General features: G+C 40.7%; 1 protein-coding gene across 6 annotated transcripts in view; it reads right to left on the reverse strand.

The window, feature by feature from the left end:
* The window catches only part of RECK (reversion inducing cysteine rich protein with kazal motifs), a 138,185-nt gene that overhangs the window by 27,027 nt on the left and 93,799 nt on the right, over positions 1–17,359 (reverse strand). For all 6 annotated transcript variants that reach the window (XM_067569862.1, XM_067569863.1, XM_067569865.1 and 3 more), the window contains 4 exons: positions 8,833–9,021; positions 6,053–6,175; positions 5,257–5,428; positions 3,379–3,571 (listed from right to left, as the gene is read on the reverse strand). In XM_067569862.1, the coding sequence (XP_067425963.1) occupies positions 3,379–3,571; positions 5,257–5,428; positions 6,053–6,175; positions 8,833–9,021 (677 nt within the window). The remainder of the gene's footprint in view (positions 1–3,378; positions 3,572–5,256; positions 5,429–6,052; positions 6,176–8,832; positions 9,022–17,359) is intronic.

Below are 17,359 nucleotides of genomic sequence, written 5' to 3' on the forward strand. Positions count from 1 at the left end.
CATACTGAAACATGAACTGTCAGGCTGGGAGTAGGTTACTAGTTGAGTTCCTCAGGGATCGGTCTTGGGACCAATCTTATTTAACCTTTTTATTACTGACCTTGGCACAAAAAGTGGGAATGTGCTAATAAAGTTTGTGGATGACACAAAGTTGGGAGGTATTATCAATACAAAGAAGGATTGGAATATCACACAGGAAGATCTGGATGACCTTGTAAACTGGAGTAACAGAAACAGGATGAAATGTAATAGTGGAAAGTGCAAGATCATACATTTATGGACTAATAACAAGAATTTCTGCTATAAGCTGGGGACGCATCAGTTGGAAGTGACAGAAGAGGAGTGGTTGATCACAGGATCACTATGAGCCACCAATGTGATGTGGCCGTGAAAAAAGCTAATGCGGTCCTTGGATGCATCAGACGAGGTATTTCCAGTAGAGATAGGGAGGTTTTAGTACCATTATATAAGGTGCTGGTGAGAACTCCCCTGGAGTACTGTGTGCAGCTCTGGTCCCCCAAAAAAGATGAATTCAAACTGGAACAGGTGCAGGGAGAGGCTAATAGGATGATCTGCAGAATGGAAAACCTGCCTTATGAGAGGAGACTCAAAGACCTTGGCTTATATAGCCTAACCAAAAGAAGGTTGAGGGGAGATATGATTGCTTTCTATAAATACATCAGAGGGATAAATACGAGAGAGGGAGAGGAATTATTTAAGTTCAGCGTCAATGTGGACACAAGAACTAATGGATATAAACTGGCCATCAGGAATTTTAGACTTGAAATTAGATGCAGGTTTCTAACCATCAGAGGAGTAAAGTTCTGGAATAGCCTTCCAAGAGGAGCAGTGGGGACAAAAATCTCAACTGGCTTCAAAACTGAGCTTGATACATTTATGGAGGGGATGGTATGATGAGACAGCCTAGTTTGGCAATTGACTGATCTATGACTACTAGTGGTAGATATGCCAATGGCCTGTGAAGGGATGTTAAATGGGGTGGGTTCTGAGTTATTACAGAGAATTCTTTCTTGGGTGTCTGGCTGGTGAGTCTTGCCCACATGCTCAGGGTTTAACCGATCGCCATATTTGGGGTCGGGAAGGAATTTTCTCCCAGGGCAAATTGGCAAAGGCTCTGGGGATTTTCCACCTTCTTCAGTAGCATGGGGCATGGCTCACTTGCTGGTGGATTCTCTGTACCTTGAAGTCTTTAAACCATGATTTGAGGACTTTAATAACTCAGTCATAGGTTAGAGGTTTATTACAGGAGTGGGTGGGTTAGCTTTTGTGGCCTGTGTTGTGTAGGAGATCATCAGATTAAATGATCATATTGGTCCCTTTTGACCTTAGAGTCTATGAGTCCCTGGCAGCAGGAAAAGGATTCAGAGGTGGGGTCAAGCTCCTTGTTTCATACTACTTAGTCATGGAAAGAGGTTATACATCTTTTTAAGGTGGTGTACAGTTGTGAAATAATTTGTTTGTGATGGATGCAGCCTTCTCTTGTATGCATCATTTCTGGGATAAAGGAAGGAGAGAAATTAAAAGCTGCTGTGCCTGGTCTGCAATTTAAGCTCTCTTTCAGATTGCTGGTGCTGGCTGTTTCTGGTTCTCTCGTGAAGATAGGTTCTTTCCTTTGTCGTTGCTGGGATGTACCAATATCCAAAATGTGGAGCTCAATTAAGTTATTTAACTGGAAAATACTCTTAAGTCTTAAAATAGTGGGATAAGTTTTGAATTTTAACATGAACTCTGAACATCCTGGTTTTTGTGTGTTCATACCTTTCATTATTTATGTTGATAAATTGTATTTACTGCACTTATCACTTTAATGAAAACACTGCTGGAGAAATGTTATTCATCATACAGTAGAGGAAAAAGGATCAGGCCTAGAGCTCTGTTTGAATGAAATATATTTTCTCTATCTAGAAAACACCATATTTAGTTAGCTACCCAAGATACTGTAACTCATTACTGTAGTTTTCTTTTAATAAGAAAAATATATAGCAAAACTTGATGCTAAGATGATCAGAATATGTCCATAAACAAGCATGCCTAAAACTTTTGATTTGTCCCCAGTGCTCTGGAGTGCTACAGCACAGCTATGAAACTTTGAATTGACAGACAGAACTGGCCATAATATGGTTCTTTTATTACACCTGTCGTGGCAACCAAATTTTGACCACCCAATCCTTTTATTTCAGGGTGGATAAAAATCCTTGATTAAAAAACAAAACAAAACAAATATATCTGATTTAAATTTAAAAAATCCTTTTTTAAAAAATAAGTTAAAAAAAAAACTGTTTCAAATTAAATTTGAAATTGACAACCCATGTTAAGGCCTAAATTTATTATAATCTATTGATGTTGTTTAAATTACATACAAAAATAATCTTAGGTAAGTAAATACTTGCTGCCAAGTTTTAAAGTTATTCATATCACTGAACTGTTGGAAGTCATTATCTAAATACCTGGCACCAGATTTGACAGCACTGGCCTTTTCTGCAGGTGCAGAGAGAATAAAGTTCAATAACTCAATCATGCAAAATTAAGAAACCAGCTGGCAGTTGAAAAAGCAGGAAAGCTTGTTTTCCTCTTCCAATCTATGAATCAAAATAGGTGTGAGGATGAGATCTACTAGATCTAAAATCTTGAAAGATATTGTGACCAAAACCAATTCAGTTTAATTCACCAACTACAAATAACAGATAATAAATCAGTTAGTTTTAAATGCAAACATGTTTTGATAAACTTTTCTTATGCTTCCAGCATATTTAAGGTAGTTATAAAAAAAAAAAAAAGAATTAAATGCTATTTGTGTGCATTTTACTTGAATTTAAATTTTCAACCAGAGATTGAAAAGAATCATTTTAAAAATAATCTAGTAAATAAGAAATGCATCATTCACTGTTTTCTAAAATAATAAAAAAATCAAAATTAAGAATTTGAATAAATTTAAGGTAAGGTAAATAAATGTGTATAGATGGGTATCTTCCTGATTAACAAAAGGAGCACCAAATTTAGTGTAAAGTCAATATTTGGTTGCAAATCAACAATTTTTAATGGTTACCAACCAATGAGAATAAACATTTCTTTAAGAAATGAACTAAAAAGTACAAATGCAAAACCCCATTAAAATTGATTACGTTCCCTGATTGCTTATTTAAATCATGATTACATTGCTTTGATTTCCACCCTGTGTTTGTATACATTTTATTTTTTTGAGTGCCCCAATTCAAATACTAGGTTTCTGAAAGCATTACTTCAATGAGAATCGTTTTGTGAATCAGAAATAAATTGTGGTTGGATAAGGCAAATGAAAATGGAACATTAAAGAATGTTGTTGAACATCTGGTAAATATTGAAAAAACTACTTCTTACCTGGCATGGACCCTTGTACGATATATTTTTTCCTTTTTGGTACAAAGTACATAGGTTACTATATTCCATATTATCTGTGTCACACACAGGATCCCGTAACTGGTCACAGTTAAATTGCCTTGGCACACATTCATGCTGGCTACATCCAAACTTCTCAAAACTAGTTAAGCAAACCTGCTGCTTTGGTATGCACCTGCATAAATTAATAACATTTTCACATTAGGTTTATTAACTCAAAATGTTCAGGTAACATTAACTCTTGGCATACTTTCACAAGCTTTAGAACTAGGTATGGCTAAGTAGAGTTATAGGAAACTTATGTAACAAAATATTTCAGGTAATCTAGTTTCAGGGTTCATTACAAACCTGGAATTGCATACAAAATTTTCAAGGTTTGTGAAGCTGAGATGAGAGTCAAACATAAATCCTCCTCTCCCCAAGTATTTTGTGGTGGGTTTGGTGCAAAACGTTGTTAAAACTTATCAGTTTCTGAGTTTCACTTTGCAAATATAGTTTCAAGCAAAACGCAAAGTATGAACCCATCTGAACCAACATCAAAACAACAAACAAAAGCAAAAAGTTAACCGAATCTTTTATGAACAGAAAGAGCTATGTTGCACAACTCTAGCTCAACCCTGCCCTGAGATTATTTGTAATAGGAATTGTGTACAATCAATGAAGTGAAATTTGGCCCTTTATGTTCAACATACTGTATCAAGACTAGTATTGGAAAAAGAAAGAATTGAAAAATTTAATACTTAATATAACTTCTCTTCTGGCAGTGATATCTCCCCCAGTCTGTCACTGAAGGGAAATAAAGAGCAGCAGTGAACAGAAGCAGGGAGGGAAAGGACACTAAGATAAATTAACACAAATACCTTTTTTTTTTTTTTTTTTTAAATACAAAGTAGATGCTTTATATGGAATTTTATCTGGGAACCACGGTTTTCAGCACCTTCTTAACAAGATTTCCCTCTGCTAATGGTAGAATCTCCAACCTGTAGCGTTTGATGAATGTACTGATGGAAAACCAAATGGCTGTTCTACAGCCTCCTCTTTCTGTCCATAATACCATCAACCATTTTGTGGAGCATACATTAATCCTTGCTGGGGCCTATTACCCTGTGCTTTATAGATTTTGCTGATAGACTGAAAATAGACAGATACTAATACTGGGAGCTGTGAATTCTATTTATTACGTGTCTTTTGTTCTCCCATGATAAACAACAATGTGGCACAATACCTATGTTCTTTTAAAGAGTATTTGACTCTGTTACAATAAAACAGCAGGGACTGGACAGAGACTGAGAGATTTCACAAACTAGCAATATAACAACACTTAACACTTATATAATGCCTTTCACCAGAAAAGTTGTAAGGGCTTTACAACAGTAGGTATTGTTTTTATTTTAGATAAAAAAAAAGGCACAGCTCACTCAGAGTTGTGAAATGAACCCAGATAACCTGACTCAGTTCCTTTCTCTAACCATTAGACTGAACAGACATCAGATGGTATCTTTAATAAAGGTTACAAAGAGATATCTTATTTCCAATTCCATAAGCCATACAGCCCCCCATTATCACAATTATATAATAATTTTGTTTTATTTCTAAAAGTAGAATTTGCAGCATGCATTTTAAGGAAAAAGTTAACATTCCAGAAATAATCAACAGAACAAAATGCAGACACTTATTGCAATCTGTAACTACTGCAATATTAGAAATTAGGTATCTCACAAATTCCCAGTTGTTTACTTGATTTGTCTGAGAGTGTAATATTGCTATAATTTACAATATATAGTATCATTGCCAGGATAAGAAGTATAAACTGATTTACCAATTAAAAATTCAAAATATGTTTATATATTTAATCTTTACCTCTGATTTTTGGGACAAGGGTTAGGGTTACAAGGATCCTTGGAGATACATGATCCAAATTCAAACTGATTGTCCTGGAGCCCAACACATCGTGCTATGCATGCACTTGGATATGTGCGTCCATTTTGCCCACAAACTGGGACAAACTGATCAGCGCAGTTACATGGTAGACCTGAAAAAATAATATACAGATTAGTAATTTGGCTTGTTTATTTTCACTGGCAGAAAATGTACAAAGTATTAAGGTTTGTGTGACGAGCAGGTGGAACAAATAACTGAGCTAGTTGTACTGGGACAAATCATGGACTCATCATGTGACCTTGGGCAAGTCATTTGACTTTCTTTGGCCTCAACTGAGCGCAAAAAACTTAGGATATGTATACACTTAAAATACTACAGCTACAGCTGCACCACTGTAGTACTTCAGTATGGGCACTACCTATGCCAAATGGAAGGGATGCTCCCATTGGCATAGGTAGCCCACATCCCTGAGAGGCAGTAGTTAGGTCGATGGAAGAATTCTTCTGTTGACCTAGCTCTGTCTACGCTGGAGGTCATGTTGGTACAGCTATGTCTCTCAGAGGTGAAAAATCCACACCCAAGAGATGTAGCTATACCCATATAAATTTCTAGAGTAGACCAGCACTTACAAAAACAAACAAACAAACAAAACTACAGTGAACTCCACTGAAATTTCCTGGGCAAACTGCAGGAAGAGTTCTAAGTTAGCCTTTTACTTTACTCTTAGAACTCAAATGAACAAGTACCAAAATTTCTGTATTTTGGACAACGTTACCTGTAAACATGCGACGTTCATCTTCTGAGCTATGTTCATTAAGACACTGACGAGTAGAACATATCAAGTTCCCAGCGAAACAAGAACAGACATTACAGTCTATATTAAAGGACGTTCCATGGCCTTAAAATAAAATAAATGAAATATTTTATGTGTATAATTACAAATGAGTACATACATTCCCCCCACCAACAGACACTGCTCTCAAAGACTGCTTATTTTATATTATTATAATAGAATTCTGTCTGCAGCTTTAAACCATTCCCCAAATTTCTCATGTTCATGAAACTTTCAGAAATGTTTTCTTTTGGATCTGAAATTTCTATTCTTGGCCAGAGTTCAGAGTACTTTTGTTTTTAAATTGAGGAAAATCCACTCACTCATGTTTCTGAGTAACGGGAAAGTGGAGAAAAATACAAAACAGACAGTTGTGGGGTTGTTTTTTTTTTAAAGAAACGTATATATAAATTAAATGGTAAAACCTATGTAAAAATGTAATGTTAAGGTTACAAAAACAAAATACTCAACAAATGAAAATGCTGAAGTTCTCAAGATTGGTGTAAAAATATTTAACACATCTCGGCTTGTGATTTTTTTTTAATGTTGATCTTTCTTAAAGATATGTTTAATGAAACATCTTTCTCTTTAACTGACCTTAGATAACTTGCCTGTAGTTTACCTAATTTTTGTATTTCAGCTTTTTTTTCCTGAATAGTATTAAAAGTTCTGTTTAAAGTGGGAAGTAATAGAACCTACACACCCTGAGTTAGATCTTTATTTATGAGCCAGAACCCTTTGCACTGCTCACTTCCCTCACTGGTATGACCCTGGTTATGAGCAGAGAATAATATCTCAATCTAATCCTTATTCAGTAATTTGCAAATTTTTTTATGGTCTTAGTGTAGCTCCCAGGGCAAATCTGTCCAAGTTTTAAAAAAACCAACCAAACCCACATTACAATCTGGCATTATTAGCTGGAGGCAGCTGTGTTTGCTCAGGAACAGTATGGAACAACAACGGTGTTTACAGTCACTACTGAGATCTACTGGCAAAACTGGATAGAGAAACTTAGGGTCAGATCCTTTAAAGAGAGACACATAAACATAAAGGCCTGTTATCAGAGTTTTCAGGACTGAGCCCTTAATATTGCATCTGCCAAGACCCCATTTAGTTTAAGGCAGCGTGATCAGTGTTTTACTTTCACAGTCACTTAGGGTATGTCTACGCTGCCATTAAAAATCTGTGGTTGGCCCATGCCAGCTTACTCAGGCCTGCAGGGTTTAGGCTAAGGAGCTGCTTAATTTCAGTGAAGAGTTTGGGCTCGGGGGAGGGGGAGGAGGAGTGGGGGAAGCCTGGGCTCTAGGATCCTGCAAGGAGGAAGGGTCCCAGAGCTCAGGCTGCAGCTTGTACACCACAATTAAACAGCTGCTTACACTGAGCCCTGCCAGCCTATGTCAGCTGGTATGGGACAGCCTCCGGTGTCTAACTGCAATGTAGACATAACCTTTTACCATAGTATGTGAAAAATCTATATTAATGCAATGATAAGGTTGCAAATTTAAATAAATAAGTCTAGTTTCAGAATCACTTAGATTCAACAAACTAATCACCCCTTAATTTAGATGGCAATCCTTCACAACATATAAACCATAATTAGTAAATGCCATTTCAGTAATGAAATACAGATAAATATAACTGTCAGAAAGCAGACTAGAGAAGGGGTGATTAATTTGTTGCATTTAAGTGATTCCTAAACTAGACTTATTTATTTAACTTTTCAACCTTATCATTGCATTAATATTGATTTTTCACATAATATGGTAAAAGGTTATCTGAAGTTCAGTTCCTACATTGGGCCTGATCTTGCAAACATTTATTACAGACTATAATGGTTACTACGAGTAACCCACTGTAAACTCAAAATATAAAGATCTGAAAAAAAATTGTTGGAATAAGCAATTCCTGCCTTTATGAAAGTAAAACAAAAATTCAATCTTCATCATTCCATAAGAAACTATTATAAATGCTTTACAAATAGTTTTTTTTTTTAAATCCTTATTTGAGCCATAGTAATCTTTGATTCAACTAAATTCTAATGAAGTTTCTAAACCAAACACAAAAAGAGGCACTTATAAACTATAGATAAACAATTGGTAAACTTAATATATGCATCCTAACTGTAAACAATGAAATCCATGGAACTATTTAGAATAATAGTACAGTATAGAAAGAAAAATTTCCATAAAAACAGTTACACTTTGGGTAACAATTAAATAATCAATATTTATATCTTGCTACTGTGTGTTTTTTGTTCTTTCTTTTAAAGAAACATTTATGTACTTTATGTTGTGTAGAGTATTTTTCTCTATAGAAATCTCATGGAAGCACAATACAGGATGTTGCTCAAACACATGATACTGTATCACTGCAGGAGTAGGGTCTGGGGAATAAGCACTCTCTGCACAGCATTCCCCCCACTCCCCAACTCTGTGGAGTAAGCCTGTCAAAGTCAAAACTGCCAGAGGCAGCATGCACTTATGCTCTTCTGTGCTACAGTCACCCCCGTTTGGAGGAGTTCCAACTGTACTCACTGGAGGGAGAGCCCTTGGCACCATGGCTCCTTAAATAACCCACATTGTCAGGGAACTTGAAAAGGGCAGACAGCATAAACCAGTGCTGAGAGGATAGGATCTTCAAGCAGGTGGCCTTGGCCTTCACAGCCCTTCCAGAAAATACTCTCTCTCTTAGTTTGTAGAAACTGAGTATAATCCAGTACTTACTTTTCCTTTGCCCTCCAACAATACATGACTTTTGGAGGTCAACACAATACATTTCCATACAGTTTTCTAGCAGTCCACTCTGTCCACAGGTACAAATTTTGAAGCAATCAACATCTCCAGCAGATGATGGAACCTGAATAAGCGTACCTTGGCGGACAATAAAATCTGAAGCTTCACCCAACTTGCAACCTATGCACACAAAAGAAACATTAGCTCAATAAAAAGTAATTATGTTTCAGAAATGTTTAGGGATAATAAATACTCTGTGTGAAGAAACTCTGACAGCGAAAAATCACTTCTGAGGATTTATGGAAAAAATACATACATCTCCAAATTTCTGCAAAAATGGAAAGCAGTTTTTGGAAGCAGAGGAGAGTCATTTTGGATCAAAAAGTGGTTCTCTTTGTGAATAATAACATTGGTTTAATGCATAATATTGCTCTTGGGAAAGGATTTCACCATTTTCATTTTCAGGATCAATGATAATTGGCAGTAATGTGAAGAATTTGCACAGGATAAAATTCTTAAGTACATGCAGAAATACTACTTTTTGCATGCAAGTACAAAAAGAAAATGAGTAGTTTCACATCACTCTAATCAGCTCTCCTAGTTTCCCATCATTCTACGTCAGAATATATAGACATGACAAATGCCAAACACTTCAGATACACCAGCCCCTAACTCGTACTAAAGTCTGGCAGCTAAGCTCAGTTATTTCTCTTCCCTCACCTCATTCCCTCTCCCTCACTTCCATTCTTGTGTGCATTTGGAAAACACTCAAGAACATATTATGAAAATATATTAAAAAAATAAAAAGGAATACAAGTTATGGAGAAGGAAGAGGAAAAGAAGGAAAAATAGCAGTGAGACAGAGAAAGGAAAAGGAGGAAAAGGATTAAAAACCAGGAGATGGAAGGGATAATGAAAGGAACAGGAAAGGAGAGGTTATTTACCTCTACAGTAACTGGAGTTCTTCAAGACAGTTTGTCCCTGTAGGTGCTAGGAGTATGCGCATGCCCGTGCATCTTTGATTGCAAAATTTTCTTCAGTAGCGTCTGTGCCTGCTCCCTACACATCCTGGTGCTCCAGAATGAGGTTATATAGGGAGAATTGGACTGGTTGCCACTACAACTTCTTCTCAACCCTGTGGTCCGAGGCAGGAATTCCAAAGCCGAGGGAAAGGAAGGAAGGCAGTGGAGCATTCAGAGGGACAAAACTTCTTTAGCTTCAGTTTCCTCTGCAGTAGGAACCTCTCCTTCTCCAAGTTGTTGTTCCTATGGGTGCTTCACATTAAGTGACTGCAGACCAATATCTTAATTATGGTGGTGGGCGTTGAGGAGATGAGTTCAGAAGAGTTCATGGAAATACCTCAACAAAAGCTGCATCAAGTCTGGGAAGTGTGAAAAATAGCAGAGTGCTGCAAAAATGTATGCACTGACAATCAGATGACAGCTTTGCAAATGTCTGCAATGGGTATGTTCTTAAGCAGAGCTAGAGAGGTGGACTGAGCTCTGGTGGAATGGGTTGTCACCCTAGGTGGAAGGTGCATCCCAGAAGCTTTGTAACATGTTAGGATGCAACCTGAGACCCATTCAGATAGATTTTATGAGGAAAGAAGAGTTCCTTTTATTCTCTCAGCAATGGAGATAAAGTGTCTGAAAGAGGATCTGAAAGGTTTAGTCCTGTGGAGATAAAATGTGAGGGGGTCTTCTGAAATCTAGGGTATGTAGCCTGGCCTCTTCCCTTGAAGCATGAAGTTTGGGAGAGAAAACCGGTAGCTGGATGTCCTGATTGACATGAAAGTCCAACAAGTCTTTAAGCAGGACACAAGAATGGAGACAAACAGTCACCTTATCTCAAAAGAACACGGTGCAGAGATGGATCAGCCATAAGGGCTCTCAGTTCACTTATTCTTCTGGCTGAAGTAATGGCTACAAGGAATGCTGTTTTAAGAAACAAGTATGGGAGAGAACAACTGCCCATAAGCTCAAAGGTTCCCCTCCTCCTCCCCCCCCCCCCAGTCAAAGCACTAAGAACTAAATTAAGGTGGAGTGGGCTGTATTACATGAGGAAAGAGGTTGGTCAAACCCTTCAGGAATCTTCTAGTGGTAAGGTGAGTAAAAACTGAAAACCCCCTCAACTGCTGGTAATCAGAGGCAGGTGGACTTTGACAGACCTGAAAGATAATCCCAGGGTTTTTTAATTCAGCAGATAGTCCAGTACGATAGAGAGAAAAGACTCAGACAGAGATAATGACCACTGTGCACACCAAATGCTATCACTTCTGCAGGTAGATTTTCCTTATGGCAGACTTCCTACTGTTTAGCAGCACAGACTGCACCTCAGGAGAACCTAGATCAGCGAGCCATCAAGGAGCCATGACAAAGGTGTAGCAATGAGAAGCCAATGTTGGTTACACACCCTGATTTCTGGGTCAGATGGTCTGTCACCAAAGGTGGAAGAGGTGGCCTCAGCACTAGCCAAGTCAGATGTGGCAGCCATACCTGTCTTTGCTTTCTCCCTGTTTTCTGCTTGTTTAGGTCTTTGAGAAACAAAGGCATTGGAGGGTAGGCATATAGCAGCACACAAGGCCTGGCAGTCAGGAAGGCATTTCCCGAAAAGTTGTGACTGAGCCTCCCCATGGGCAGAAGCGATGGCATTTTGTGTTGAATGGTATCACAAAAAGATCTACCTCTGGAGAGCCTGAGGTGAGGCAGATATTCCAAAAGATATGATGTTCAGTTCTTATTCATTATCCTGATGGAAATGCTTGCTCAGATAGTCTGCCAGGGTGTTCTGCAGACCCAGTAAGTATGCTGGAGAGAGATCGATTTGGTGGATTAGACATCAATTCCAGAGCTTTATTGCTTCAGCAATTAAGGACAGGGATTTTGCTCCTCCTTGGTTGATGATCATTGCCCTAATGTCTGTCAAAATACTTAAAGTGGTCCTTAATCTTGGATAAGAAATGGTGGCTTGTGTAGTGGACTGTCCATGGCTCAAGGACGTTGGTATGGAGCAATGATTCCTCGGTGATCCACTTGCCTTGTGCTATGAAGTCCTGAAGGTGAGCTCCCCAAACCAGCATAGACATGTCAGTGGTGATAATCCTTATGGGAGGTAGACGTGAAAAAGGTGTCCGTATGCAGATTCTGTAGGGGTCCTTCCACCAACTGAGAGAGCTGAGGACTCTCTGGAGAATGGACACTTTTGGACAGACTGTGTCTGTGGCATGTATAAATAGTCTGAGCCAGGCTTGGAGGCATCACAAACATGAAGGCTGCCATATGGCCAAGGAGCTATAAGCAAGACCTCACTGTGGTCTGAGGGCTCTGCTATAAAGTAGAGGACAGACTGAACATCATGTTGAACCTGTCTGTGGATAGGTATGCCTGCCCGTTATGGAGTCCAGAGTGGCTCCAATAAAGTCTATGTGTTGAATGGGTGTTAAGCTGGATTTTTCTGTGTTGAGGTGAAGGCCCAAGGAATGGAAGAGAGCTAGGTCCGTGTCTGTGGCCAAATGGATCTTGGAGAAGATGCCGCCCTTGAGGATCCAGTCCGGGTAGGGGAAGATGGCTATTCCCATCTAGTGGAGATGAGCGGTGACCACCAAGAGTACTTTTGTAAAGAGTCTCTGGGCAATTGAAAATTCTAAAGGGAAGGATTGGATATTGATAGTCTTCAAATGCAATGACAGAGTGTAGGAAGCACATGTGAGCAGGATGCATGGATATATGAAAGTATGCATCCTATAGGCTGAAGGACACAAACCAGTCCCTTTAGTTACCATACTGAATCTGTGTGTGTGGAGGAAAGCATCAGGAGCCCTGAGGTCTAGGATCAGCCTCCATCCCACTTTTTTCTTGTGAACCAGGAAATACCTGGAATAGAACACCCTTCCATGGTATTCAGAAGGAATTGGTTTGATAGCCCCCAGGAACAAGAGAGATTGGACTTTCTGCATCCAGAAACCCTTGTGAGAAAGATCCGTAATGAGGAAGAGGAGACAGGAAGGGAGTTGAAGGGGATGATGTAGCCTTATGAAATTGCTTCCTGTATCTGTCTGTCCAATGTGATGAACTCCCAGAAAGGTGTGAGAAGGGAGAGGCAGTCCCCATAGGGTGGGTGGGAGACAGTGCAGGACCCAGATAGTGGGTGGCTCATAGCCAATCAATCAAAGGATCAAAATGGCTGCTTGGACAAGTCAAGTTGCAGTAGAAGATGGTCTCTTATTATGATATCTGGGCCTCTTTCTAGGTGGTTTAGTCATTTTCTGAATGAAAAATTGAGGTGGGAAAGATCACTGGGCCATATGCAATTTACTATATTTTCTCTTGGTTGTAGGGACATAAATCCCCAAGGAATGCAGAGTCGCCCTAGAGTCCTAGAGAGAGGGCAGAGATTCGTCTGTTGCACTGCTGAAGAGCTTTGGCCATTCAAAGAAGAGGTGTTCTACGGTGTTGTTCTATGGTGTTTTGCACTTTTCGAAGAAAACCATAGGACTGCAGCCTTGAAGCTTGATGCGTAACTACCGTATTAGCCATAGAGAGCTGCTGTGTCAGCAGCACTGAGAGAGGCTTATAAAGATGCTTTGGCAATGATCTGCCCCTTGGAGATGAGAGCTTGAAAATGATCCTTCTGGTCTTGTGGCAGATGTTCAAGAAACTGAAAACCTTGAGTAGTTGATGTGATTATACTTTGCGAACAGGGCATGAGAATTGTAATGCAGCCGAGGAGTGGCCTTGCGTCCTTGAAGATCTAGGTGCTTGAGCTCTTTGTCATGAGGAGTCAATCTCAGCCAGAATTACCTATTCCTCTTGTTGACCACATCAACCACCAAAGGAGTTGGAGACGGGCTATGATAAAAGGTATTTGGAGTCCTTGGCCAGAACATAGTACTTTTTAATCAGTCCTCTTGCATGTGGATGGAATGGTGGTAGGTGTCTGCCAGATGTTACAGGCTGGTGACAAAAAGGCATCATGAACAGGCAAAGCTAGCTTGCCTTGAGATGGAGTGTGGAAAATATCTGGTAGGGGAATGCTGGGGATTCTGAACCATCTCAAAGGGAATTTATACATCTCAGCTACCTTCTTCATCAAATCCCAAAAAACTTTAAAGTCATCAGTGCAGGATGATGGAGGGGACAGGACTGCTTCATTTGGGGATGCTAAGAATTTATTTGAAGGAGGTGCTTCCTCCTCAACCATTCATTCCTGGTCCTCTGAAAAGTCTCCATGAGAAGGTGGAGCTTTCTGTGGAAGGGATTTTCTGGGCCTGGAAGCTGCTCCTCTCAGCGGGCCTTTTCACATAAAGGCACCCTGTAAAATTGGTCATTATAGGGGGCACAGTGGTTCTAGAATGCCCAATATGGTGAGGTATATGTATAGGGAGTGGGACCCCGGGTTGTTTCTGCCACGGTTGGCAGGGATGATGATGGCTAAATTCCCAGATTATCCTTGTCAGGGTACATAACAAGGGATGGAGGCTGGAAGGGAAAGATAGTCAAATCCTGGAAAGATATGTTCGTCTCTGAAGATGTATCATGCTGCGTCCAGTAGATGAGCTAATATAGTTGGTACTTGCAGATGAGTCGGTACAAGTGGTAGAATAGGTGCTGGCATCCAAGTCCAAAGTTGGCAAACTTTTGCCCAGGGAAAAATAAAGAATACTAAAATAAAATAAAATTAGATACGGACAGCTAGAAGATAAGCTAGTGAACACCGCAAAGCTCTCTTTAAATGCAAGTGTTTGAGAAGGGAAAAATGGTTATTTACCTTTCATAACTGTTGTTCTTCAAGATGTGTTGCTCATGTCCATTCCAAGTAGGTATGTGCACGCCGCATGCACAGTCATCAGAAGGTTTTTTCCCTAGCGGTCTCCATTGGTTAGTGCAGGCACCCTCTGGAGTGGCACCTCCATGGCACTGTATATAGGGCCCTGCCGACCCCTCCCGCCTCCTCAGTTCCTTATTGCCGGATAGCTCCAACAGAGGGGAAGGTGGGTGGGTCTTGGAATGGACATGAACACCACATCTTGAAGAACAACAGTTACGTAACCGTTTTTCTTCTTCGAGTTCTTGCTCATGTCGATTCCAAGTAGGTGACTCCCTAGGAGGAGGGGTCGGAGCTCATAGAATGCTGACTGGAGCACTACTCTGCTGAATGCTGCATCATCTCTGGCCTGCTGAGTAATGTGGAGTGAATGTGTGGATCAAAGACCAAGCTGTGGCCCTGCAAATTTCCTGCATAGGGACTTATGCCAAGAAAGCTGCCAAGGAAACAAAGACCCTTGTCAGTGTGCTGTCAGTGCCGGGGCTGGCACCTTTGCCAGGTTATAGCAAGTCCTGATACAGGAGATGATCCATGATGAGATTCTCTGTGACAACATCAGGAGACCCTTCATCCTTTCTGCTGATTCAATTTTTGGAAAGGTTTCGTCCATTTTACATAGAAAGCTAGTGCCCGCCTGACATCTGGAGAGTGGAGGCTATGTTCCCTGTTGTTGGCATGTGACTTTGGGAAGAACACCGGTAGGAAGATTCCCTAGTTTGTGTGAAACTGGGATACCACCTTGGGAGGAAAGCTGGGTGGGGTTGTAACTGCATGTTATCCTTGTGGAACCGCGTGTATGGAGAATCAGAAGTCAAAGCCATGAATTCAGACACTCTCCTGGCTCAGGTGATTGCAACCAGGAATGCCACATTCCACGAGAGGTAGAGAAGCGAACAGGTTACTAAGGGCACAAAGGGAGGGCCCATTAATTTGGTGAGCACCAGGTTAAGGTCCCAAGCTGGTCTTTGGCAGCGAACCTGAGGAAAGAGCCTGTCCAGGCCCTTAAGGAAGTGGGTCACTATTGGATTAGTGAAGACTGATCTACCATCCACTCCCAGGTGGAATTCAGAGATCATCACTAGGTGGACCTTTATATAGATGATCCAGACAATCCTATATCTTTCAAGTGCAGTAGGTAGTCTAAATGGAGAGGCAACGAGGTTTGCATTGGAAAGGTGCCTTTTTGAGTCGCCCAAATGGAGAACCTCTTCCACTTGGCCAAATATGCAGCCCTGTCTGGTACCAGTTGCAAGGCCATCAGGGTGGCCACGGAGAGCTCCAGCAGTGTCATATACCAGTGCTGCTGGGGCAAAGCCAGGGCTATCAGTATGATGGATGCCTTTTCCCTTCTGATCTTGAGTAGGACCCTGTGAATGAGCAGAAACGGTGGAAACACATAACACAGATGGCGTTCCAAAGAAGGAGGAATGTGTCTGCAATCAAGCCCAGACTGGTTCAGGAAGGAACAAAACGGTTGACACTTCCTGTTGAGTCACGTCACGAACAGATCCACGTGGGGATTCCCCCCCACTGCTGCAAAATGTCACTCAGGCTATCCGAGTGAATGGACCATTCGTACTTGTGGAAGGATCTGCCGAGAGGGTCCTCCAGCTCGTTCTGGGATTCAGGAAGGTAAGATGCCTCCAAGTGTATGGAGTGAGTGATGCAGAAGTCCCACAGTTTGAGGGCTTTTTGGCACAGAAGAGAGAAGCATCCTCCATCCTGTCTGCTTACATAAAACATCACTGCTGTATTGCCCGTCATGACTGATACACACTTGCTTCTTTCTAGGTGAGCTGAAATGCTTGACACACTAAACGAACTGCTCTCAGATCCCTGACACTGATGTGGAGCAACAGCTCGGCTGGGGACTATAGGCCTTGAGTCCCGAGCATCCATACATGAGCTCCCCATCCCAGCGCAGACGCATCTGAAACCAGGACAACAAAGACTGTGGTCTGGCAAAGATGACCCATGTGCAATCTAGTTGAGAATTGAGTCACCACCAAAAGGATTCAATGACCAGAGAGGGAAGTGAGACCACCTTATCTAGCTTGTCTCTGTTTGGATGATAGGTTGACGCTAGCCAGGACTGGAGAGGTCTGAGCTGCAGTCTCGCGTGTTGGACCATGTATGTGCAGGAGGCCATGTGGCCTAGGAATTTCAAACAATTTTGCACCATAGAGGTGGGAAAGCAGCTGAAGTTCCATATGATGGAGCAAATGGTTTGGAAGTGAGACTCTGGTAGCAGTGCTCTGGCTTGGACTGCATCTAGGATTGCTCCTATGAACATTATCCTCTGTGCCTGCACTGACTTAACGGGTACTACTAGGGGAAAAACCTTCCGCGACTACTACTTGGAAACACATGAGCAAGCATTCAAAGAAGAACTGGAGTGACAATAAATCTGGCCCTCCCTATTTATCCTTGTTCAAGGAAATGAAGGATGCGGGCATGAACCAAAAGATACTGCTGAAGAACAAATCTCTGATTGAAAGTGAGTGAGGATGCAAGCACACCTAACATGGTGCACACACAGGGACAGTAATACGAAGAACTAAATTTGGGTGCGGGGTGTTGTTTTAAAGTAAAAGTAACTGATTAATTACTAAACTAAAGCCATGGAGTCACATTTGAATCTTCTGAGGACTTTCTGAAATACAGTTTCTGTCTCCATTAGCTATGGATTTGTTTG

This window comes from Emydura macquarii, unplaced genomic scaffold (genome assembly GCF_026122565.2).
Source record: "Emydura macquarii macquarii isolate MOO-44397 ecotype Brisbane River unplaced genomic scaffold, CSIRO-AGI_Emac_v2 contig_2948, whole genome shotgun sequence".
Taxonomy (NCBI): Eukaryota; Metazoa; Chordata; order Testudines; family Chelidae; genus Emydura; species Emydura macquarii.